This window comes from Barbus barbus (genome assembly GCF_936440315.1).
Source record: "Barbus barbus genome assembly, chromosome: 14".
Taxonomy (NCBI): domain Eukaryota; kingdom Metazoa; phylum Chordata; class Actinopteri; order Cypriniformes; family Cyprinidae; genus Barbus; species Barbus barbus.
In genome coordinates, this window is record NC_136742.1 from 15,850,558 (window position 1) to 15,874,755 (window position 24,198).

Sequence of the window (24,198 nt, forward strand, 5' to 3'; positions counted from 1 at the left end):
AGTCTGAAACTATTTTTTAATAGTGCTGCAGAGTCACAGCTTAATTTTTTTGAGTGGTCCACCATAGCAACGTCCAGCGGTAATTGTAATAAGATGTTTAGTTGGAAGCTAACTTGCTTGTCTCAAACAATGGCAGACAGGCATTGGGGCGGCATATATTATACTGGGGATGTGGTTTAGTGTGGAAAATCAGTTCTGGGTTGCTATAGTTACAAATTAATTAAAATTTCGAAGTTTGTGTGCTTTTTCTTTTGAGAAAGCTCTTGGAAAAAGTAATTGACAGCAACTTGATCTGATCATATTGTGATGCACACAATGTGATGATTTCATTGTGCATTCAAAATGCTTTGTAATGCTACATAACTGTCTCTTTCTTGACAGCCTCGGTCCCTGTAAGCAACAGCAGTGTGAGTAGGCGAGGAACATCCCCCTCAGCCCTGGCCAGCTGGGAGAAGCGTAGCATCCACCCCGCCACCATGTCCAGCATCACCATCGACCCCGAGCTCAAGCCCGGGGAGTTTGTCATCAAGAGCCTCTTCGCAGAGTTTGCTGTACTCGCCGAGAAGAAGATCGAGGTGGTCATGGCTGAACCACTGGTGAGTACTGCCCAAAAATTAATACAGAAAACTGAACATTTAGTGAAAAATATTTATAGCAAATATGAAAATACAGTAATAAAAATAATTGTGGTGGGTCCAATGAAAATGTTATCAGAGCAAGTAAAAAAACATTCATGCAGAAACAAAAACCTTTACATTTGAGCTCTGTTAATATAAACAGATTGCATTGCATCTAAAATAATATATATGTGTGTATATATTTATTTTATTTATTCAGGAAGGATGCATTAAATTGATAAAGTGATAGTAAAGACATTTAAAATGTAAAAATATTTCTTTATCAATTAATAGCTCTTCTTTAGACCTTTCTATTCATCAAAAAGTCCCACTGTTTTCAACATTAATAATAATAAGAAATTTTCTTGAATAGATTTCTGAAGGATCATGTGACACTGAAGACTAGAGTAATGATGCTGAAAATTCAGCTTTGCCATAACATCAATAAATTGCATTTTAAAATCTATTAAATTAAAAAGTTGCTAAATTGTGATTTCACAATGTTACAGATTTTACTGTATTTTTGATTAAAAAAATCTAACTTGGTGGGCATAAAAAATATTAACAACCCCAAACATTTGAACAGTAGTGTAGGGTGTTGAAATGTCCAAAAGTTTGCCGACTGCTGGTGAAGATGAGTTTTGTGTTATCCGTAACCTCAGGGATTGAGGTGAAAGGTCAGTAGTTGTGCTTCGAGACCATGTTGGTTTATTTTGTAAAAAAGAGAGGCAGTTGTGTGCATTTTCAAAGGTTGTGGCTGAACACACACACACACACACACACACACACACACACACACACACACACACACACACACACATACACTTCCCCATGTATTCCCAGAAACCGAAGCAGGGATTTGGATTCTTGGAATGCTGTGCTGTTGGATTCTTCTCAGAGCCCCTCGTGCTGAAATACACACACATTCTCTCTCTCTCTCTCTCTCTCTCTCTCTCTCTCTGTCTCTCTCTCTCCAGACTTGTCCTTAAACGCTTCCGCCTCTCTCTCCTTGTGTGTTTACTCAGTGGTAGATTGAGCTTTCTCTCAGTTTACTCAGCAAGAGTTTAAACTGGTAATGACTGTATCAAGAGGCTGCAGAGAGGAGCTGCTTTTTTAGAAAACACTGACGTTCAGCTCTCTGACTTTGAACTTCTTCCTCATAGTAAAGTGTTTGTTCAAATATAAACCAGATAACAGAGCATTCAGATGCCATTAACCAGGAGTGCTTGAGTCATTTTGCAGTCTGCGTTAAGTACAAAATTACTGAAAATAGACTGAAGAGAGATTCAATTTCCCAGGGCCTGAAATTTGTGTCTAAAAACTGGGGTTCCTCACTAAAATGACTCACATTGGGGTATTAATTCACATTAGTAAAACAAAGTCATTCTCAATTTTATCACTATTTCACTGAGCCTGCTTTTTATTCTGAGTATATATTTAAGTGTACAATAGTGTACAAATGTACTGGATACATGCACATTTGTGATGTATATTTATAAATGAAAGAATGCATTAAAAATAATATTACGGTATATTATAATGTAAAAATAATATTATCTTTGTTTGTGGTCAGTAAGATTACTTTTTTAATAAATAAATTTTGTTTAGCAAGAATGAATTAAATTGATTAAAAGTGACAGTAGAGACATTTGTAATGCTACAGAAGATTTCCATTTTTTATAATTGCTTAACTTAATAATTTTAACTTAATATTAATCCATGAATTCTGGGAAAAGAATAAGTTTCAACAAAACTATTGACTTTAAGTTCATCTTTATATCTGAAATTTTAAAAATAAAATACAAAAATAAGTATCGTAATTTCAATATCAGTACATGCCTACTTTTTCCTGTTAAACACTTTTTGATGGTTCATCTATCATTTATTAATTTACACTGTACTGTTTGTATGTTTGTTCTTTCAGGAGAAGCCCCTTTCCCGCTCACTGCAAAGAGGAGAAGATGCACAATTTGATCAGGTTAGTATATGTGTGTCTCATTTCATTATTTAATAATTATAAATGTGTGTAGAATATTTCTTTCCTATCCTCTTTGCTTTTCAGTCCTCTTTCTCTCACTCTCCATCACTCATTTCTGATTAGTGCAGAACTTTTAACAGCAAAATGCTTTGTTTAGCAAAATGCAAAGCAAATGAGACATCATCCTGCAATGGATCCAGTCAGTGCCATTAGGCCTGTGTGTGAGAAAGAATGAGCCAGTGAGAATGTGCTCTGTGTGCAGAAAATCACAGCAATATGTGTCTTTGTGTCTCTATACTTTAGAGTGAACAGAGTTTTGGTGTGTGTGCACACTGGACGTTGCCAAGAGCAGAATTGCGGTGTCATCCACAGCAGTAGATCAGCACAGGCTGCTGGGAGTGTTTGCGTGCGTGTGTGCGTGCGTGTGTGTGTGTGTGTGAGAATACATCAGTTCAGGGTGTTAGAGTGTGTCTGCCAAGTGCCATGAGGGCCGGGAGAGCAGTTACATAACTCTCCTTAACTACATACATCATCCTGTCCCACACACACAATTACCTGATGCAGACCACATATACAGAAGGGTCTAAAAATCTGGGAATCAAAATCACATTTGAACCTGGATAATAAACAGTTTTGAAATAAACAGAACTTTTTTTGTTGTTTCAGAGTTCTGGGACTTTGAGGCATTTTTAAACAAAGAAACATTATTATGTAAATTGAATAAGGTGTATTTCAGATTATAGATCACTAATGAAATGAGTGAATTTGTGAGCATGCAACTCTTTGTACAGAGGGTCATATGTTCTTTCTTCCATTGGAGCCCAAGATGCTTTTTTTCATCTCAGATCATGCTGTTGATCAGGTTTGACGATTCGCTTGTGATGTTCCTCATAAGTTGTTTCTCATCTGCTACACTGTTGTTTTAGTAATTCTGTACTATTATAATATGTATGGACTAGTATGGTGTTATAGTATTTACGATTATGGTATTCAGCTTTCCTTTTAAGTTTCAGAAATTTTATGTAAGCTTATAATTGCAGTCCAACTTATTTTCAGTTAGTTGCCAAGACAACATTTATATTAAGTCTAAGTTTTTCATATAACCTTAAAATTTGATTTTAGCATTATTTCCATTAATGGAAACAATTTTTATTAGTTTTAGTTAACACTGCTGCTAAGTTGATGCATTTAAATGTTTGTCACAAATGTGAGGAGTTCATGCAGCTTGAGTGCAAAAAAATAAAGCAAATTTAAGACAAATATTATGACACGTTGAAAAGTTTTGCTCAAATTGTTATATGATATGGAATGAAAAATGTATTAAATTTTAAAAAATGCCAAATAGAAGTATTTTCATTAATTATCTCAGACTTTTGGATCCCAGTGCACCTCAGAACATGACTTTTTTTTTTTTTTTTTTTTAAAAGCACACTTTTTAATTCTGCACATTAGTCTTTCTATGACTATGTCGTGGCTCCCAAATTGTGGAATTGTCTTCCACTTCATATTCGGCAGGCTCCATCCTTAGAAGTTTTTAAGTCTCAGTTGAAAACTCATCTTTTTACATTAGCTTTCGGAGAGGAAAGACTTTCGTAGAGACATTTTGTAGAGGAACTACTTTTTCTCTTTTTCTTTTTTCTCTTTTCTCTGTGGGTTGGTTTTTTTTTAAGTGGTTTATTTTTTAAATTATGATTGACTTTTTTTGTATGTTTTCTTTTAAATTGTGAAGCACTTTGGGCAATAAAATTGCGTTAAAATGTGCTATATAAATAAATAAAAGTTGAAGTTGAAAGTTGAAGTTTCCACAGCACTAGCACGCACACACTGATTTGGCTATTGGATTTGCCTGTGCCGATTCTCAGGAACTGCATGTTCAGTCAGTGACGTGTTGTGACTGCAGAGAGATCTGCTCTGCTGAATCACACCATAGTGAACTATACCATCCCTCACTTACTCATCAGCATACACACACTTCTACTCTACTGCCATATCTCAGTGTGTGTGTGTGTGTGTGTGTGTGTGTGTGTGAGATGCTTGGTGCTGGGTTACTGCAGTGAAAGGTTGAGTAACCACTGGACGTATCATCCTACACCCATCCTGCCCTCAAAATAGGACAGATCAATACCTCACTGCACTCAAATGTCCTGCCATCTCTCTGGCTTCCCTTTCCTTTTCTTTCCATTTCCATCTATTTGTCTATTGTTCTCTGTTTAGATCTTTCTCTTCAATCAACTTGTCGGTGTTTTTTTATCCATTAGGTTTTACAGAGAAAATTAAATGGCTTTCCCAATTGGAGTCTTTGCTGCAAATAACCAATATTTCAGAGGGGGAGAAAGTTTGTACTTTTTAATGGAAGGTTTTTTTTTTTCTCCTTGAAATAACATGCACTGAATCATGTACGACAACTCACGTCCATCTATTATTTATTATTGCAGTTTATTTGTTTTATTTATTATGTATTATGACGTACATCCGAGTGAAACCGATTCAGATCTAAATAGCATTTCAATTAAATAAGGCAAGATAAAAAAGGTAACATTCATGAATGATTCATTCGTTAAAACATGCATTTATGCCTTTAATAGATGAATTTACTTATTAATATTTAGTAAATATTTAATTTCATGCTGTGTTTAACCTACATGAAGAATGTGTCATTGAGCTGTATTACTGTGTTTGTGTGTTACAGTTAATAAGCTCTATGAGCTCGATAGCAGAACACTGTTTGCCTTCGCTGTTGCGGACGTTGTTTGACTGGTACAGAAGACAGAGCGGGACAGAAGACGAGTCGTACGAGTACAGACCTCGCTCCAGCACCAAGTCCAAAGGGTGGGCAGACACGCAAATATACATCTTACACAAATACATATCAACGCATGTTTCTCTTTTTCTTTTCTTTAGCAAGAGCTTCAACGGATGCATATGATTTCCTTTTTCCTGTGACTTTTTATTTGGAGCTCATAAAATGTGCTTTTATTCTAACTTGTGAATCCTGCTCTTCTGATCTTTCTTTAGAGATGAACAGCACCGGGATAAAGACTACCTACTGGAGCGAAGGGACTTGGCGATAGACTTCATTTTTTGTTTAGTTTCAGTGGAAGTTTTGAAACAGGTGAGGTTTGTGTTTCATTGCTTAGGTGTGGTGTCTCTGAAGTCAGAGATAGGTGTGTTGTGGCATTAACATGCAGAGACTTGCTAAGAGTGTATCGGGATCCTGAAGGAAAACAGTGACCCTTACATCATAGTTAATGTTGATGAAATGTTTTCCGTAGATTCCCCTTCATCCCGTGCCAGACGCCTTAGTACAAGAAGTCCTTAACCTGGCATTCAAGCACTTTAAACACAAAGAGGGGTGAGTCTGTATACGCAAACACACACTTTTCTATGCAAATTGATGTACCCTGGACAAATGCAAACCTGATGTGAGAGACACAAGTGTGTGATTTCTGAAACTGCCTATAATTAGGTCATTGCATCATTTTGTATGTTTGGGGTAGATCACCAAGGCTGCATAATATTTAGAATTATAAAGTATTCCTGTGATGATAAAGCTGAATTTTCAGCAACCATTACGTTTTTAGTGTCACATGATCCTTCAGAAATCACTCTAATATAATGATTTGCTCCAAGAAACTTTTATAATTATCACAAAACAGTTTTTTGTGGAGACTAGGATACATTTGACTAGGAAGTTCAACGGAACAGCAAATAGGAATCTTTTGTAACATTATAATTGTTTTAACTGACTCTGTTTTTCATGCATTCTTGCTGAATAAAATATGAAATTCTTTCAAAAAAATACAAATTTTACACACCCCAAACGTAACAGGTTTAAATGTAATTTTGTAATTAATGGAAATGCGATCCAAGATTTTGTGTAGAATTACTTGTTACTGATTATTGTCATGGTTTGTTTGACAGGTACTCAGGCCCCAACACTGGTAATGTGCACATCATCGCTGACCTCTTCGCTGAGGTCATTGGAATCCTCGCCCAATCCAAGTGAGTCCATCCCAAAACCACAATGAGCTTACAGTGTACCTTCTTTGGTCTGTTTCACTTGGACAAAAAAAACTTGACAAAGTTGAATACGATGTGCGCTCACGAAATGAGTTCAGTCATATCTGTGGCCTAAAAGTTGTTTTATTTTAAGTGAAATGTAAAGCAGAAGGATGAAGTTGATGCTAGCACATCATTCAGATCTCCCATTAGAGTTAACAAAGCCCTCAAACCCCTCTCATTCTGTCACACTAACTCGCCTCGAGCTAAATACAGATGATTTGTACAGTCTTCGGACGCTTTTAATGTTACTGTAATTCTCTGCTCGCCACACGCTAAGACTCCCTCACAGCTACATCAAACTGTCTGTTGAAGCTATAATGTAATTTATCCCTGTGCTGTAATAGTCAGGGCCTGAAATTGATTTACCACAGTGCTCAACCTCCCCTCCAGTTCATGATTTCCTGTGCGGAGCCACTTTGCCCCGAGGATAGTAGAGGATAGAGGACGTTTTACATAATATGATAAAGGCATGATGCGCTTACTGTGGTCCTTGCTTGTTTGGATCTAGCCGGTTTGCATTAATATAATAATACAAAATAAGATTTTGCTTTTGGGTTTTGTTTTTGCTCAAGGGAAACTTTAAATCTTGAACTTGAACAATTATAGTAATCCACAGACGGTAACAAGCCAGTCTTTATTCAACCTATTATGTGACGTTTAATTTTCGTTGAAGGCTCCTACACACATTTGTTGATAGAAACTCGACGCTGAATTTTTATCAGCTGTTGTGTGAATAGACTAGACACCTAATTTTAACATGTTAAATTATTTCTATTTATTTGTGTTTGTGTGCAGGTTCCAGGCAGTGCGTAAGAAGTTCATCACAGAGCTGAAGGAACTGAGGCTGAAGGAGCAAAGTTCTCATGTGGTGCAGAGCATCATCAGCCTCATCATGGGCATGAAGTTCTTCAGAGTCAAGATGTACCCTGTTGAGGACTTTGAGGCTTCTTTCCAGTTCATGCAGGTCGAGACGCATGCAAACACAGACATGTAGTGTATGTCCTTGTGGCTTTGTAATGAGCTGCTGAGGGTTGTTGTTATGTGATTTATCCACTGAAAAGTTGTCTTCAAAGACTTCAGAAACCCAAAGATGAAAATGCAGTCATCATTTACTCACCTGCATGCTGTTCCAAACCTGTATGACTTTCATTCATCTTCATAATACAAATTAAGGTATTTTAATTGAAACTATGACACTTTAAAAAGCTAATGTTGACAATGTAAAATAATTGGCTGGTTTAATAAGACATGCTAAATTTATATGATGAACAGATTTAATTCAGGCTTTTGTATGCAAATAAATACTGATCAATGCACATACATACAGCTTTTAAAATAATCATGCTTGACTTTCAATGATGAGTCAGAAATTACCCATATATTTTAATAAAAATATTTTCATTTGTGTTTTTTAAAGATGAATGGAAGTTGTATGGGTTCGTAAAAACATGAGGGTGAGTAATTAATGACAATTTCAATTTTGGTTGAACTAATCCTTTCTCTTTCCCGCATTTGTAACCATAGCAACATTCTGTCGTCTTGCGGGAGTGAATAAAAGTTTAGCCGTTTATGTGCCATTTTTTTGATTAAAGACTCTTTTTGTCCGTCGATTTGAACTAAACTACCGCTGATAGATGTGCAGCGTTGTTTATGCTCAGGAGGCTGCTTCAGAGAGCGGCAGAGCTCTGTCTTGTAGTGTTACCATGTCCTCATATTTACAAGCGCTTTTAGGCATGTTATTTTTATTATGTTATATCTTATCTCCTAAAGATAGGCACTTTATGAAGTTAATAAAGTGGTCTGTTGTGGATATGAGATGTATGATTTTTTTGTGTGTTATAAAAGAAAGCATTTGGGTGTTTTAGTGTTTTTTGTGCTTGTCCTTGTTTGTTTTTTTTCTATAAAGATCTGGCAACACTGACACTTTACCGCCTTTCACTGTTATTTTCTTGCATCTCACACGAAGACACATTTCTGATGCACCTTTAAATGTGTCATTAACAACTAGTTGTTCAGTTCAGTTCCGTACACACTGCGTAGAATTTCTGTAAATGCAGGAGTCACTACCTGTATTTTTCAGGAGTTAATGCGGTTGTCACTCTCGTATTTTAGTGAATTATGTGTGTACAGAATGTGATTAAGGAGTAAAAGGTGAACTGACAACCGAATTTAGCTACAGTGTGTGCGTGGCCATTGAGTCTCGTCTACTCTATTGTCGTTCAGACAGTACTTTATTTGCGAGCTCTCTGTAGTCATGCCTCATAAAATGTCTTGAGTAACAGTCTCAATGTGTTGGCCCTACCTTTGCCATCAGGACTGTGTGGAGCAATTCCTTTACATTAGCCAGTTACAGGCAGTGAAATCCCGCACTCAATATGTGCTGCACTTAACCAGCACTGTAATCCAGAGATTTTTATTGAGCCAATAGCTGCAAAGCAATGCTATATTTTACTGTAGACCTCATATTTCTCCAACCACCGTGTGTGCAGTGTGCAGGCCTTACAAAATATTTAATAGTGGTGTATCCTTTTCAGTTACTAAAACTGGACATTTATGAATTTCTCTCAAATGAGCAGTTTGAAGATTAGCATTTATTAATTAAATGTTTTGTTATGTGTGTCTCTGTTGGTGAAGCAGGAATGTGCTCAGTATTTCCTGGAGGTGAAGGACAAAGATATCAAACATGCACTGGCTGGCCTGTTTGTTGAGATCCTCATCCCTGTAGCTGCTGTAAGTACCACAAAGCTCTTCATTTGTTTTAAAGAGGACCTATTATACTCCTTTTTACAAGATGTAAAATAAATCTCTGATTATCCCCAGTGTGTATGTGAAGTTTTAGCTCAAAATACCCGACAGATAATTTTTTATAGCTTGTTAAAATTGCCACTTTTAGGGTGTGAGCCAAAATTTTCTGATTTTGAGTATGTTGCTTTAATGCAAATGAGCTGGTGCTCCCGGAGAAGAGGGAAGAGCTTCAAGAGCTCACGCAATGGCAGTGCTAGCCTTTGCAAATAAACATTTCACTATTAGTACAAGCCTGTTATCTTTACCGAAAACATGCTCTGTTTAAAAGTCAGTCATCTGATTGTACTGTGCATAATAAATTTGTGTTTGTGAATTACTCAGACAGGGAGCACGGTGCATGGCATGCTATCACAAACTTTATAAGTCCCACTCGTGATTATGAGCTCAACAAACTCAAGCGATAGACTCACATTGCTTTCATATGCAACTTTTAACTACCACATTCCTATTCACGGTCATTTATGAAGGCAGCACCATTAAAAATAGACAGAGACAATGGTAGCTTTAGCATCGTTAGCCTTACAGAGTGCCAAGAAGCTCTTTCAGAAAGGCAATTTGTAAAACGAACGCGTGATACTTACTGTGTCTGGAGCAGACGTTCGCGCACGAAGCGTTGGTATTGATCCCTACACGTATTAGGGACTTTACCGATTTTTTTCGGGACATTTCCTTAGACGATGAAATTTAACCACAGTGTCATCAGCGGCTCAGATGGAGGGAGTCTATGGAGACTCCTATGTTCGTTAGTGCATCCCAAAACACAACACTTGAAATGCCTCTTTGGCACCTGACATTGTATATCTCCAGCAGCTACAGCAAGTAATCAGTAATGGCGGAGTCTGACTGCTGCTTCTCACTCAGGACCGTCTATGCTTATAGGGCAGCGTCACAAATGGGCAGGACTTTTTCTCCTCGGTGACGTGAACAGAGGGAGAATCTGAAACAGCTCGTTCTGAGAGCCTGTTTATGATTTTTTTTAGATTGTAAAAAAAATGAGTGGGTGGATTTTTACCTTTTATAGGCTGGATGTTTTCACACACTGTGGCCACACAACTGTTCAAACACCTTATAAAAGTGATTTTTGCATAATAGGTCCCCTTTAAATTATATAATATCATTCATGCCTGTGCAAAAATCATTCATATGAGCCAGATTTCACATGCATACTGCAGAAATATAACGTATTCTGGCTAAATTGCAACATTGCTACATCAACTCTGATTTAAATTAGCGTCGTTTCACAATATGGCAATACAGAACATTACACTGAATTCAAATCAGAATATGTGCAATCTGTAAACACTCCGCTACAGTCCCATTCCAGGTTTTTCGATTTGCGCCCAGTTGCGGACTTTTAATGAGACAGTCATTTAAGGAGAAAAAACACTTTGAGAAAGGCTTTGGCTCCTTTTTGTTTTAAACCGAAACACCGATTCAAACACATTGTCTCTTTGAAAATGTGAACCAGTTCATTTGACTGAGGCTCAGAGACTGTTCTGCAGAGTTCATGATGGTACATGTCTTATCAAGTGGTTTGAGGTGGAGCTTGTAGAATGAGTTGCTACAGAAACACAATCGAAATGTATTTAGTTTTGCATTGACAAGATGAATAGCTCGGAGTGATTTGTGTGCTGTGGTGCACCAAGCGGGTGTTGCTCAGCGTGAGGACTGATATGTTTGTGCTTGTGTGTTTTTGGAAGGCGGTGAAGAATGAAGTGAATGTGCCCTGCCTAAAGAACTTTGTGGAGATGCTCTACCAGACGACCTTTGACCTCAGCTCGAGAAAGAAGCACTCACTGGTACAGTCATTTTTTGGCTTCCATTCTGCCACTCAGAAGGCTGTCATTCTTTTGTGGAGCACAAAAAGACATGTTTAGCTGATTCCACCAGCTGCCCTTTTCCATGCAATTACAAAGCTTCAAAGAGTACCATAAAACTATCATAAAAGTTGGCCATAAGAGTTTTGCATTTGTATTTCAAATTTTTAGTGTCTGCTCAATCAGTAGTATTGAGTGAGAACTAGTTGCTATTCGCTGTAAATCCGTCCTAACTCACCTTGTCAAGTGCGTGAGACGAGTTGCAGTGTCTGATTTGGGAATCAGCATTTTCATTTTTTTCTTGTTTGATATATTTTTAAAGTTTTCTGTGTCTTTCTCTCTCCCCAGGCATTGTATCCCTTGGTCACATGTCTGCTGTGTGTTAGTCAAAAGCAGTTCTTCCTCAATAACTGGCACATCTTCCTTCAGAACTGCCTTTCCCACCTAAAGGTAATGTTTTCTAACAGTGGAATGAATACAGAGTGTTTATTTTAGCTTTGTGACATCCTGTGGAAAAAGAAAACACTAGAGCTGAGTGTTTCAGAGATTGCACCATAGAAAATGCAGCTTAAAAGTAGCTATAAATCCTACTTTTTAATCATGTTGTTTGAGCACTGCAAAGTTGATGCATACAGATTCTGAAGCCTTGAGGCAGGTTTGGTGATTCAATATGAATTCATTCTGTAAGTGGGTTGGTTCACTTACATAATTTCAGGAAAAGGTTACAAACAACATCTGTAAAATGCCTCTTGCTTATACCGTTCAGTTAATTATACCCGTGTCATCCACTCTTTCTCAATCATATCGCCAAACCGTTTGTGCTTGTCAACTTTCTTTTTCATTGTCGCTGGTTCAGCTACCAGGATGTGATCATATTTTGCTTTAAACTCCCTTTCCACAATGATTGAGTTTCTCTCCAATCTATGGAACTTTATCATGTGAATTTTCAGGATTGATACATGATGCTTTGATTTGGTGGTGATTTTATGAATGAGTAATAAAACTCTATGCAGCTCCCTGCAGTACCAATTAAATCCTTTACTCGCTTTCCGTTAATATAGATCAGGACTGGATCAGAATTGTACTGTAGCATGAATCTTACTCCAAATCCACTTTAGGCCGCTCCATACACTTCTCGAAAAGACATGTGAACGATTCAGGATCAGAAGTGAAGTTTTCTCAGTGATCTGGTGTAATCTCTTTAGCCGAATGAGCCCAGGTTTATGGGATTTATAGTCTCAGTGGTGGATAATTCCTCTCCTGATTGATCCATGGACTCCCTTTACAGTTCTGCTTGTCTGTCTTCTCCCCTGTCTGGTCGAACCCTGCTGTAGTTTGTCTTCCCAGATCAACAGACCTTAATCAGAGCGGACGTTATTTTTTATTCATTTGCATTAAGTTTTATATAGCGTCTACTCTGACTAAAGTCAGCACAGTTATTCTTGCTGGTAATCATCCATTTGCATGCACTAATCCTGCGTCCCATTTCATTTTAATTCATTCCTACCATTAGTCTTCTCACCCATCAGAAACTCTTCATCTATCATCAGCACATCAACTGTATAAGTTAAATTTAAAATAATCTTCCTAGAAGCTTTTGTCTAATGGGCCATTTTCATTCCTTAAGGAAGTATAGATAAATGTTGGAATACTCGTGTTGATTCTGTTTGGAATCTGACACTGAAGTAATAAATCCCATGCACCCTGCACTTTGTTTTTCATGTTGTTGTAGCACAAAGCTTTTTGTTCTTAAGTTTGTCTCTTGTTCTTTTTCTAACCTGCATGACTTCCCCATCATCATCCCCCCCTGTCCTTTGTCATCTTTTTTGTTACCCGTGCGTTTATTGGCTCCAGATGCCATCAAACAACAGCATCCGTAAGCAGATTGAGACCCTGCAGGTGAGTTACCATGGTTACCCACAAGGGAGCTAACCCTGCCCCTCAGAAGTCATGTGATTGACCTGTGTTCCACATGGGCTTCCTGAGACATCTTTTGCCTGAACATAGACGAAACAATGCTAAATAGCTTCATTAGTGTCCTGCTGTCCTCAAGTCACAGGAAACACAGGAAATTCACAGGATTCACACAGGAAAACCACCCAGTTCAAGGAGTCACTGATGAAGGCGTCAGAAATGTTTTATCTGAGGCAACATCAATTCAGCCCAAAACTCTCTTGTCACCCTTTAGCCAAAGCAATTATAAAAGTATTTTGCATTACTATACATTTCCCCCAAAAAAATTTAGGTGACAATATAGAATGAATTATAATTATTTGATCAAATTTTGTGTTAGTTATGAAAGAGATTTATTTTTTATCTTGCAGGGGGACCAGGTTCAACTCTTAGCCTAAATTTTAAAATTGCAAGCAAATTTGCAGCAAAGTTTGACAGCAATCACAATGCTCTTCTGGCATTTTGCATTTGTTGCATTTACTGTGGCTGGTTTTGAATGTACAACTATTTGAAATGTACCAGCAGACTCATTAGAACAGAGAGGAAAAATGTATTGCTGATAATTCTATAAAGAAATACTTACAAAAGAGATGCTTATGTAGTTGATGTTCACTGCAAACCATGCAATCATATCGCCCCCTATCGCGAGTGTTGGTCATTACACCCTGTTTAATGCTCTTTACTGCAGTCTGATTAGCTGCTGTGTGTGCGAGAGAGAGACTGAGTAGCCGAAAGAGTGAGAGAGACAAACTGCTTAGTCAGTGACTTCATTTGGATGATCCGGGATGTGTTAATCACAGATTCATTAGCAGAGTTTTTATGAATCCCTCTTTCATCAGCTATTGCTTCTGCTGAACAGCTGATTTATGAGTCATCTCTTTGTGCATCAATACAGTTAAAGCAGACATTATAGCTCTTATTGGCTTGTAAATGGAGTCCAGTGCGTCATATTCCTCATTAGCTCGTCACGAGCAGCAAGTGGACTATTGATCACCCATCATGATACAGATGAAGCAGCAGCTCTTTATGAATTAATCTAGCATATTTTCTAGGCTGTTAATACACACATTTCCGTCTTTGGAGGTTATTTTGACTCACTGTGGGGGTTTGCCACTTTAAAGCAATGTGTTTCTAAAAATCCAAACATTTTTTTTTTACTTTTTAACTTCTTGCTCTTACTTTTTGAAATTAATGCCTTATTTATATGGCTTATTTCATGAGTTCTTGTTGTCTTGAGCATTTTTGTATCTTTCTTTTTAGAACAAAGATCCTAAAATGTCTCGTGTAGCACTGGAGTCTCTGTACCGGCTGCTCTGGGTTTACATCATCAGGATCAAGTGTGAGAGCAACACAACCACACAGAGGTATGACACACAATCCTACACAATCATACAGATTTACAAAAATATCTTGAATTTATGCCAATTGCACACACACATTAAGAATACATTCACTCAATACTAACACTAGGCACAAACATACCATTGTTTGAGAAGATAAACCTCTCACAGATATAAACAAATATATACAAACTGTCTGAGTTTTGTAGACAATTCTTATTTATATGTATATGACATCTCACATTATCTCTTTTCCTTCACAGTCGTCTCCTCAGTATTGTAACAGCACTTTTCCCAAAGGGCTCTCGCAGCGTGGTGCCCAGGGACACACCCCTCAACATCTTTGTTAAGATCATTCAGTTTATCGCTCAGGTAAAAAAATAAAAAACACTCAAAACATTTTAGAACAGCTCAGGTTCATATCCAGCCTTCGTTTTGTTCCAATCCTAAAGCTAGCTATCCACTTTACCATCAATAATCTATTTTATAATAAAGGTAAATTGATCACAATGAACATTTGGGAGGGTGATTTTGGTTTATTGCGTTGGTTTTCATTGGTTTGTGGCACGTTGTTTTTCCCTCTCTAAAGGAACGGCTGGACTTTGCCATGAAAGAGATCATCTATGACCTGCTGTGTGTGGGCAAGTCCCACAAGACTTTCACCATTAATCCAGAGGCATGTGAAGACATAATGTGCCAGCCATTAAAAATTTTGAAAAAACCTTAAATAATTGTGGTAATGGATGGATAAAAAGATAAACATTGAAACTAATTATCTCTCTTATGTCTCTCTCTCTCAGAGGATGAATATTGGTCTTCGGGCCTTCCTGGTGATAGCCGACAGCTTACAACAGAAGGACGGCGAGCCGCCCATGCCCACTACAGGCGTCATCTTACCATCAGGCAACACACTGCGGGTCAAAAAGATCTTCCTCAACACCACTCTCACAGACGAGGAAGCCAAGGTCATCGGTACGGACCCTTACAGTTCCTACACAGCTCTCCAAAATGAAGATATTGCAGATTACAGCCTGTCCCTACTCTATAGCATTTTAGGTCATATTCGAATTGTTGATTTTAATGTAATTGTGATTCCTGGTTCATTCCTGTCCTCATTGAGCTTTCAGCATAAATACAGTTGTGACTTCCTGCCAAGTTCTATTTTTGTGTGGTTTAAAGTAAGAAAGTTTGAAATATTTGGGGATTGTAATTTTGGTCCATTCCTTTTTGAACTAAGTGTGAACTAAGCTGTTTGTTTCTGTGTGTGTGTTTGTCTGTGTAGGTATGTCTCTGTATTACCCTCAGGTTAGGAAGGCCCTGGACAACATCCTCAGGCATCTGGATAAAGAGGTGGGACGATCCATGAGCATGACCAACGTTCAGATGTCCAACAAAGAGCCAGAGGACATGATCACGTTAGTTTCTTAAGATTTTATTTGCATAAATATGATCTAAGAATTTTTAAAATGGTATAAAAACAAATGGTGTTGTTTATTTGGCTTTCATCATGTTTATTATATATTTATGTTCTGCTGAAGTGGGGAGCGTAAACCGAAGATTGATCTGTTCCGGACATGTGTAGCTGCCATTCCTAGACTAATCCCAGACGGCATGAGCAGACAGGATCTCATCGAGCTACTGGCAAAGTAATGACCTGTGACCCTCATGTCAACCCTCATTCATCACCACAAGAAATCCCCAATTCACTAGTTCTGTTGTTGCTCCAGAATAATTACATTTATGCCTACTGACCATTCACCGAATTTCATGATTTGATTCTGATTCATTAGATATCAATTTAATTCAATTTTGAGTGTTTTGGAAATATTTCAGTTTAAATGTCAACAGGCTGGTTATTACATTTCAGTTATTACATAATTTACTGATTGCTACAGTGCATGGTGTGCATTGTGAGTTCGTATTTGCATATTTCCCAAAATGTTTGGTCTTTATAGTTTGTCAAACTAATTGCTTATAACACAACAATTTGGAACGAGGATTTTCAACAAAGAGAAAGTTCTTCTCATACAAATAGTTTTTTATTTTAGGGGTATGAGTTAAACAGAAAAATCACACTTGTTTAGAAAGTACCCATAGACTAATATGAAATGCTAATTTCCATATATCCATGACTTCCTGTACAGCAACCACAATATGAGTCAGACTTCCTGTGAAGTCGTAATGGAATGTAGTCATGACTCGTATGTCACCGTTACCCGCTTGACCTCTCTGCGGTTCTGGTGACGCATGATGCTGTTATGAAGATGATGATGTTTTACATTTATTGATTGCATTCTGTAAACAATGACTTTCATTCTCCCACCCATCCAGACTGACTATCCATATGGATGAGGAGCTGCGTGGTCTGGCGTTCACCACTCTGCAGGCCCTGATGTTGGACTTCCCAGACTGGAGAGAGGACGTGTTGTCTGGTTTTGTGTATTTCATTGTGAGGGAGGTGACTGACGTTCACCCCACACTACTGGACAATGCTGTCAAGATGCTGCTGCAGCTCATCATACAGTGGAGACAGGCGGTACAGAGCAACAACCGCTGCCATGATTCACAGGTGCAAACATATAACAGTTATATAATATAATATATAATTTCTTTGTAAAAAAATAAATAAATAAAATTAATTCAGCAAGGATGCATTAAATTGATCAAAAGTGCCAGTAAAACTTATATTGTTACAAAAAAAGCTTTCTAATTATCAAGCAGCAGACCTGTTTTCAGCATTGTTAATAAGAAACATTTCTTGAGCAGCAATTCAGCATATTAGAATGATTTCTGAAGTATCAAGTGACACTGAAGACTGGATTAATGGATGCTGAAAATTCAGTTTTTCCATCATTGGAATAAATTACATCTTAACATATATTTAAATAGAATAGTTATTAAATAGTTATTTTGAATTGTAATAATATTGCACAATATTACTGTTTGTACTGTATATTAAAAAAGTCTTACCAAACCCAAACTTTTGAATGATTTTTATAGTTTTATTTTTAGCTTGTAGTTTAACATGGTATTCTTTTGTGTATTTTTTAGAGCCCATCTCTCCCTCTGGAGCGATCTCCTCTCTGGATGGTTCTACATGTGGTGGAGGGTCTGGCTCTGGTCGTGCTGTGCAGCTGTCGACCAGCAACACGCAGACTCGCTGTCAATGTCCTCAAAGAAGTCCGATCACTGCACACGGCTCTTGGCATCGTTAAGGTAACGATTCTAAATGACTTCCTGTTGTTCACCTACATTTTTTCTTTTTTTAAATTTTTCTTTTTTGTTTGCACTTCATATTCATTTCTTAGTGTTGTTTCTCTCTCTCAGGGAGATGAGGAGTTGGCTATAGACGTGATGGACAGATTGAGTGCTTCAGTCCTTGAGAGCTTTATTCACCTTACTGGGGCCGATCAGGTGAGGGAATGCAGAAAATTGTGTTTTTGGATGTTGGTGTCCCCTCCAGACAGCAATGCTTAGAAATCTTAAAAAGTAAAAATGAAACTATATCAGGGTTGTTGTTGTTTTTTGTTGCCCTTTTTCGCTGTAGACAAATCTGCTGTACTGTCCCAGTGGAATAGACCTTCAGACTCTGGCAGAGTGGAGCTCGTCTCCCATCAGCCACCAGTTTGATGTGGTAAGCCCCTCCCACATCTGGGTGTTTGCCCATGTGACGCAAGGTCAGGACCCCTGGGTCATCAGCCTGTCTAGTTACCTGCGGCAAGAACACCTGCCCAAGCACTGCCCCACTGCGCTGAGTTACGCTTGGGTCTTTGCCTCCACACGCCTTCAGCTGCTCTCGCCACAAGTCGACATCAAGTATGTTTTTTACATTCAAATGTGACTCTTGTAGGGCTGGGTAGAGCCCTGCACTGGCCTCAAATTTAGGCCCTAGCCCGGTCCTGGCCCGAGACGCTCAGGCCCTAGCCCGGCCCACGTCCGTCAGCTTATCAGAATTACCGGCCCAAGTCCGACCTGAGCCCGTCTTTTTTTTTCCCCTTCTCCTAAAACAGTTTATACTACTGTTTCGCTATTTAAAATGGTTCAGTTTTGTGTGTAATGGCAAAATTATTATATTTCGTTTTGTTTTTTTATTAAGTTAATTTAGAAAAATGTTTGGAGCATTTTTGTTTGTTAAATAGCCTATAGGTTTTTGTTTTTTAAAGTAACGACCAAGCTAAATTGATCATAGCCTATGTTTGATCAATTTAGCCTTCTCATATCATCACGACTTGCCTAAAATAAAATCTATAGATATACAAAATGCATAAAAATGCAGGGCTATGAGGCTGGGTGACATGGGTAAAATAATTATACAGTATCTAAATGTCTTCAGTCTATATTTGATAGCCATTGTTGTCAGATAGATTTAAAAATGTTTAAAGATGTAAAATTTCAGTAAACATTCAGGTAATAAATATAAAATATAATAAATAAAAAAAGATTTATACATCTGAAAGTTGAATAAATAAGCTTTATATTGATGTATGGTTTGTTAGGATCGGACAATATTTGGCCGAGATACAACTATTTAAAAATCTGGAATCTGAGGGTGCAAAAAAATCTAAATATTGAGAAAATCGCATTTAAATTTGTCCAAATGAAGTTCTTAGCAATGCATTTGTTTTTTTTATTTACAGTAGGATATTTACAAAATATCTTCATGGGACATGATCTTTATTAATGTCCTAATGATTTTTGGCTTAAAAGACAAATTTATAATTTTGAACCATTTTTGGCTATTGCTACAAATATACCCCAGCGACTTAAGACTGGCTTTGTGGTCCAGGGTCACATATAATAATTTAAATTGTATTAATTTTTCACTGTTTTCACTATATTAATGTGAGAATTAATAATATTTAGTAATTTTCTTTTATATAAAACAACTTATTATTGCATAGTTATAAACAGCCATATGTGACATCATAAAAATCTTTCTTCTTTTTATTTGTCAAACTGTTTGTTTATGATATACTTTTGTAAGACAGATTATGTGACTTTCCTGTGTGACCTTTGACCTTGCAGCAGCCCGATCAATGCTAAGAAGGTGAACAGCAGTAGTAGTGACTCATATGTGGGCCTTTGGAGGAACTACCTAATCCTCTGCTGCAGTTCTGCCACCTCTTCCACATCTTCATCCTCCTCATCCTCTTCCTCATCAGCCCCTGGCTCTGTACGCTGCTCCCCACCTGAAACGCTGGCATCCACCCCAGACAGCGGATACAGTTACGACTCAAAGGTCAGAGGTCATGGCACCCTACCGGCTGTAATGTCAGATACAGTAATTAGCATTGTTGAATGTAATATATATTTGCACATTGCCTGATTTGGGACACCATATTTCAAACAGGATTGTGTACATGTGTGTGTCTTTGCAGATCATTAGCATTCCGTCCCCTTCATCCTTGTTCAAGCATGTGGTTCCCATGATGCGCTCTGAGAGCATGGACATCACTGAGTCTCTCGTCCTGGGGCTTGGCAGGACCAACCCTGTTGCCTTCAGGTACGTCTTAAGATCACCTGATAAAGTGCAGAAAAAAGTAGAAAAAGTGCATGCATAATTATATTGCGTGTAATTGCGTTTTACAGAGAGCTGTTGGAGGAGTTAAACTCCATCATTAAAGAAGCGCTTGAGAGAAGGCCAGAGGTGAGTTCACCACAGTTTGACTTGACCCTGTGAAGGAATCCATGCCTGTAAGGATAAATGTTTCAAGACAAATTAAATGCAAGCTTTTTGTCCATCTATTCATAATACAGTTGCAAATCTAAACAATTTATTGATCCTTGTGTTTTTGTTTTGTTTCTGCAGAACATGAAGCGACGCCGGCGTCGTGACATTCTTAGAGTCCAGCTTGTCCGGATTTTTGAGCTACTGGCCGATTCTGGAGTCATCAGTCAGACGTAAGTCTAACAACATGTACACTTCTATTGGGGGCAGTAAAAAGGTATCAAGGTTTGCACAAAAATATTAAGTAACACGACTGTTTTCAACATTGATAATAAGAATGTTTCTTGAGCACCAAATCAGCATATTAGAATGATTTCTGTATGATCATGTGACACAGAAGACTGGAATAATGATGCTGAATGATAAATTCAGTTTTAAATGCTGATATATAAGCTTTGCCATCAAAGTAATAAATTGCAGTTTATAAATATAATTAAACAGTAAACATTTTAAATTGTAAAAATATTTTACAGTATTTTTATATATAATATATATAATAATTTTTATTATATATATTATAATATATATAATAAATAAATAAATGTAGCATTGAAAGAGAAGTGCTTTCTCATGGGTTTGACTTATTTAAATGTTAACATTGTCCAACACACATAACAGGGCAATTGCCTTTTTTTGTGAAAGTCACAAACATTTCCATTGCATTTCAAGTGATCTATTGTGTTTAATAGCATTCTATTATGGAAATGATATTTTTAGAAAAAATTCTAAACTCCTTTGTTTTGCTAAGGCTAATTTTATAGCTAGCACTTTTTGTATCCTAAACGGTAAGGTGTTTGTGTATTCTCTGTGCAGTGCAAGTGGTGGTCTGGACGGGGAGTCTCACTCTCTGAACAGCACTCTGCTGGAATACGTGGATCTCACCCGGCAGCTCCTGGAGGCTGAGAACGACAAAGATTCAGACACACTGAGAGACATCCGCTCTCACTTCAGTGCCCTAGTGGCCAACATCATACAGAATGTACCAGGTACACAGCCACAGAAACTCTTAGTGTTAATAGCTCTTAAAGCAAGTTCACTGAAATAACTTCAACTGATTTCATGATTGTGTTTCTGCAGTGCATCAGAGGAGGAGTATATTCCCTCAGCAGTCACTGAGACATAGTTTGTTCATGCTCTTCAGTCATTGGGCCGGACCCTTCAGCATCATGTTCACACCACTGGACCGATACAGCGACCGCAACATGCAGATCAACAGACACCAGTATTGTGCACTAAAGGTACAATCTCGCATAACACACATTTGCGGTCACCACAGATATCACTCTCATAGAGTCTGAATATGGTGTATGATGTCTGTCTGCACAGGCCATGTCTGCAGTGCTGTGTTGTGGTCCGGTGGCTGATAACGTTGGCCTGTCCTCTGATGGGTATCTGTATAAGTGGCTGGACAACATTCTAGACTCTCAAGACCGCAAGGTAAATGCACTTAACTCACATTCTGACATTAGCATCACTAACAAATCAACTTTCATGAACTGTCGCATGCATGTATGTTTGTGCTCAGGTGCACCAGTTGGGTTGTGAGGCCGTGATGTTGTTGTTAGAGCTGAACCCAGACCAGAGCAATCTGATGTTCTGGGCGGTGGATCGCTGCTACACTGGCTCACGCAGAGTCGCTTCAGGCTGCTTCAGAGCCATCGCCAATGTCTTTCATAACAGGTACGTATTGCAACGTATTCTTGTAGTAAATGTGATTGAATTTGTGTCAGTAATTCAGGTTAAATGAATACTGTGTGTTTGTTGTCTCTTGCAGGGATTACCAGTTTGACACTGTGGTTTTGCTGAATCTCATCCTGTTTAAAGCTGCTGACTCTTCCAGAGACATCTATGAGGTCGCCATGCAGCTACTGCAGGTCAGTAGAGATGTCTAAGCTTTTTTTCTGTCGAAGGACACCGAGTGTACAATTGGGTAAATAAAATCATATGTTTGTGTATTAGATCCTGGAGCCCAAACTGTTCCGTTACGCCCATAAACTGGAGATCCAGCGTACCGATGGGGTCCTGTCTCCAGCCTCCCCTCTCCCTCACCTCTACTCAGTGTCCTACTACCAGCTCAGTGAAGAACTGGCACGGACCTACCCTGAACTCACCCTTCCCATCTTCTCAGGTACACGCACTGCCTTTAAAAAGATTTTTAATGGGGTCTCTTATGCTCATCAAGGCTGTATTAATTTGATAAAAAATGCAGAAAAACAGTAATATTGAGAAATATTATTTCAATATCTAACATTGGTTTCCAATTTTAATATACTTTAAAATGTAATTTATTTCTGTGATGCAGCACTGAATTTTCAGCAGCCATTACTCCAGTCTTCAGTGTCACATGATCCTTCAGAAGTCATTCTAATATGCTGATTTATTATCAGTGTTGGAAACTGTTGTGCTGCTTAATATTTTTTGGAACCTGTGATACTTTTTTCTTTGATTCTTTGATGAATAAAAAGTTTAAAAGAACAGCATTTATTCAAAATTTAACACATGATGAGTAAAAGTATTAATTTCTTAAAGAAAAAATTTACTGACCCCAAACTTTTGAAAAGTAGTGTATATTGTTGCACAAAATTTCTATTTTGAATAAACACTGTTCTTTTGAACTTTTTATTTATCAAAGAATCCTGTTATTTAAAATTGCAATAATATTTCACAAAATTAAAAAAAGTCTGTATTTTTGATCAAATAGAAACAGCCTTGATGAGCGTAAAAAACATTTAAAATATAAAAAATCTTGCAATGTACACAAACCTGTTTAAATGTCATGCTCAGTAAATCTAACACTGGTAATAACTTTGTGTGAGTCAAAATTTCTGAGTTTTCCCCTCACATATACACTGTGTTGTAAGGAGATTCTGTGTTTTTTTTAATCAGAGGTGAGTCAGAGAATCCAGACAGCGCACCCTGGTGGCCGACAGGTGATGCTGCATTACCTCCTACCCTGGATGAACAACATAGAGCTGGTGGACTTCAAGCCTTCAGCACGACGTCAAGAGGAACCTTCGTCAACAGAGGAAGAGGAGGTCGCCCATGAGAGAGAGATGATGATGGTGAACAGCCGTCGCTGGCTGAAAGGAGAGGGCTGGGGTTCACCACATGCCACTACCATGATCCTCAACAACCTCATGTTCATGACTGCAAAGGTAAACGCACACATGCTACATATCGACTATGTGCTGACTGTGGTACAGGTGTGAATAACTATAATGAATATACATTTCAATAGAAAACATAATTTTCCTATCATTTTCCCCTTTTCCATTTAATTTTAGTTTTGTTATTTTATAGAAATATATTATCTTAATACATTTACTAATATTTATACCTGTTTTTAAGGTGATCATTGCATGAATGTTTATATGGTCTGATTTTACAGTATGGTGATGAATTTGCATGGTCAGAGATTGAGAACGTCTGGACCACTTTAGCTGACAGCTGGCCTAAAAATCTAAAGATCATCCTGCGCTTCCTCATCAGCATGTCTGGAGTCAACAGTGAACCGAGTCTCCTGCCTTATGTGAGTGACACCTGTCCTGGCCAGATACTCAATCCTTAAGCAAGATGGGCTGCACTTGTGACTTTGGCCATGATACTTAATAACTTAGTTTGTTCCATGCTGTTGTGATTCTGAAGGTGTTTCCTAATATTTTGCAGGTGAAGCGTGTGGTGGTGTATCTGGGCAGAGATAAGACGATGCAGCTGCTGGAGGAGTTAATGTATGAGCTGGATCTAACTGACCCTGTATCCTCAGCTGTCACTCATATGGATAACCCACCTTACTACCGCATTACTTCTTCTTACAAGATCCCTTCTGTTACATCAGGTACAGTATATATGTATACTCTGACCACTTTTTTTATCAACATGACCTTTATACAAATTAGTT

General features: G+C 37.9%; 1 protein-coding gene across 13 annotated transcripts in view; it reads left to right on the plus strand.

Moving 5' to 3' along the window:
• LOC306880188 (protein furry homolog-like) overlaps positions 1-24,198 on the plus strand; it is a 123,136-nt gene that overhangs the window by 66,554 nt on the left and 32,384 nt on the right. For 11 of the 13 annotated variants that reach the window (XR_013785055.1, XM_079433527.1, XM_079433526.1 and 8 more), the window contains 34 exons: positions 382-596; positions 2,542-2,595; positions 5,285-5,424; positions 5,611-5,707; positions 5,868-5,947; positions 6,517-6,597; positions 7,453-7,621; positions 9,295-9,387; positions 11,163-11,261; positions 11,628-11,729; positions 13,134-13,178; positions 14,493-14,596; positions 14,836-14,944; positions 15,162-15,248; positions 15,373-15,544; positions 15,855-15,987; positions 16,111-16,218; positions 16,904-17,141; positions 17,624-17,788; positions 17,900-17,986; positions 18,120-18,388; positions 19,598-19,811; positions 19,951-20,075; positions 20,162-20,219; positions 20,382-20,473; positions 21,114-21,286; positions 21,378-21,538; positions 21,627-21,737; positions 21,826-21,980; positions 22,075-22,174; positions 22,260-22,428; positions 23,187-23,455; positions 23,689-23,829; positions 23,967-24,135. Coding sequence is in view for 12 of the 13 variants with exons in the window: in XM_079433525.1 (XP_079289651.1) it covers positions 382-596; positions 2,542-2,595; positions 5,285-5,424; positions 5,611-5,707; positions 5,868-5,947; positions 6,517-6,597; positions 7,453-7,621; positions 9,295-9,387; positions 11,163-11,261; positions 11,628-11,729; positions 13,134-13,178; positions 14,493-14,596; positions 14,836-14,944; positions 15,162-15,248; positions 15,373-15,544; positions 15,855-15,987; positions 16,111-16,218; positions 16,904-17,141; positions 17,624-17,788; positions 17,900-17,986; positions 18,120-18,388; positions 19,598-19,811; positions 19,951-20,075; positions 20,162-20,219; positions 20,382-20,473; positions 21,114-21,286; positions 21,378-21,538; positions 21,627-21,737; positions 21,826-21,980; positions 22,075-22,174; positions 22,260-22,428; positions 23,187-23,455; positions 23,689-23,829; positions 23,967-24,135 (4,584 nt within the window). In the remaining variant the exon portion in view is untranslated. The remainder of the gene's footprint in view (positions 1-381; positions 597-2,541; positions 2,596-5,284; positions 5,425-5,610; positions 5,708-5,867; positions 5,948-6,516; positions 6,598-7,452; positions 7,622-9,294; positions 9,388-11,162; positions 11,262-11,627; positions 11,730-13,133; positions 13,179-14,492; positions 14,597-14,835; positions 14,945-15,161; positions 15,249-15,372; positions 15,545-15,854; positions 15,988-16,110; positions 16,219-16,903; positions 17,142-17,623; positions 17,789-17,899; positions 17,987-18,119; positions 18,389-19,597; positions 19,812-19,950; positions 20,076-20,161; positions 20,220-20,381; positions 20,474-21,113; positions 21,287-21,377; positions 21,539-21,626; positions 21,738-21,825; positions 21,981-22,074; positions 22,175-22,259; positions 22,429-23,186; positions 23,456-23,688; positions 23,830-23,966; positions 24,136-24,198) is intronic. The other 2 variants (XM_079433531.1, XM_079433528.1) reach the window with 1 other exon arrangement.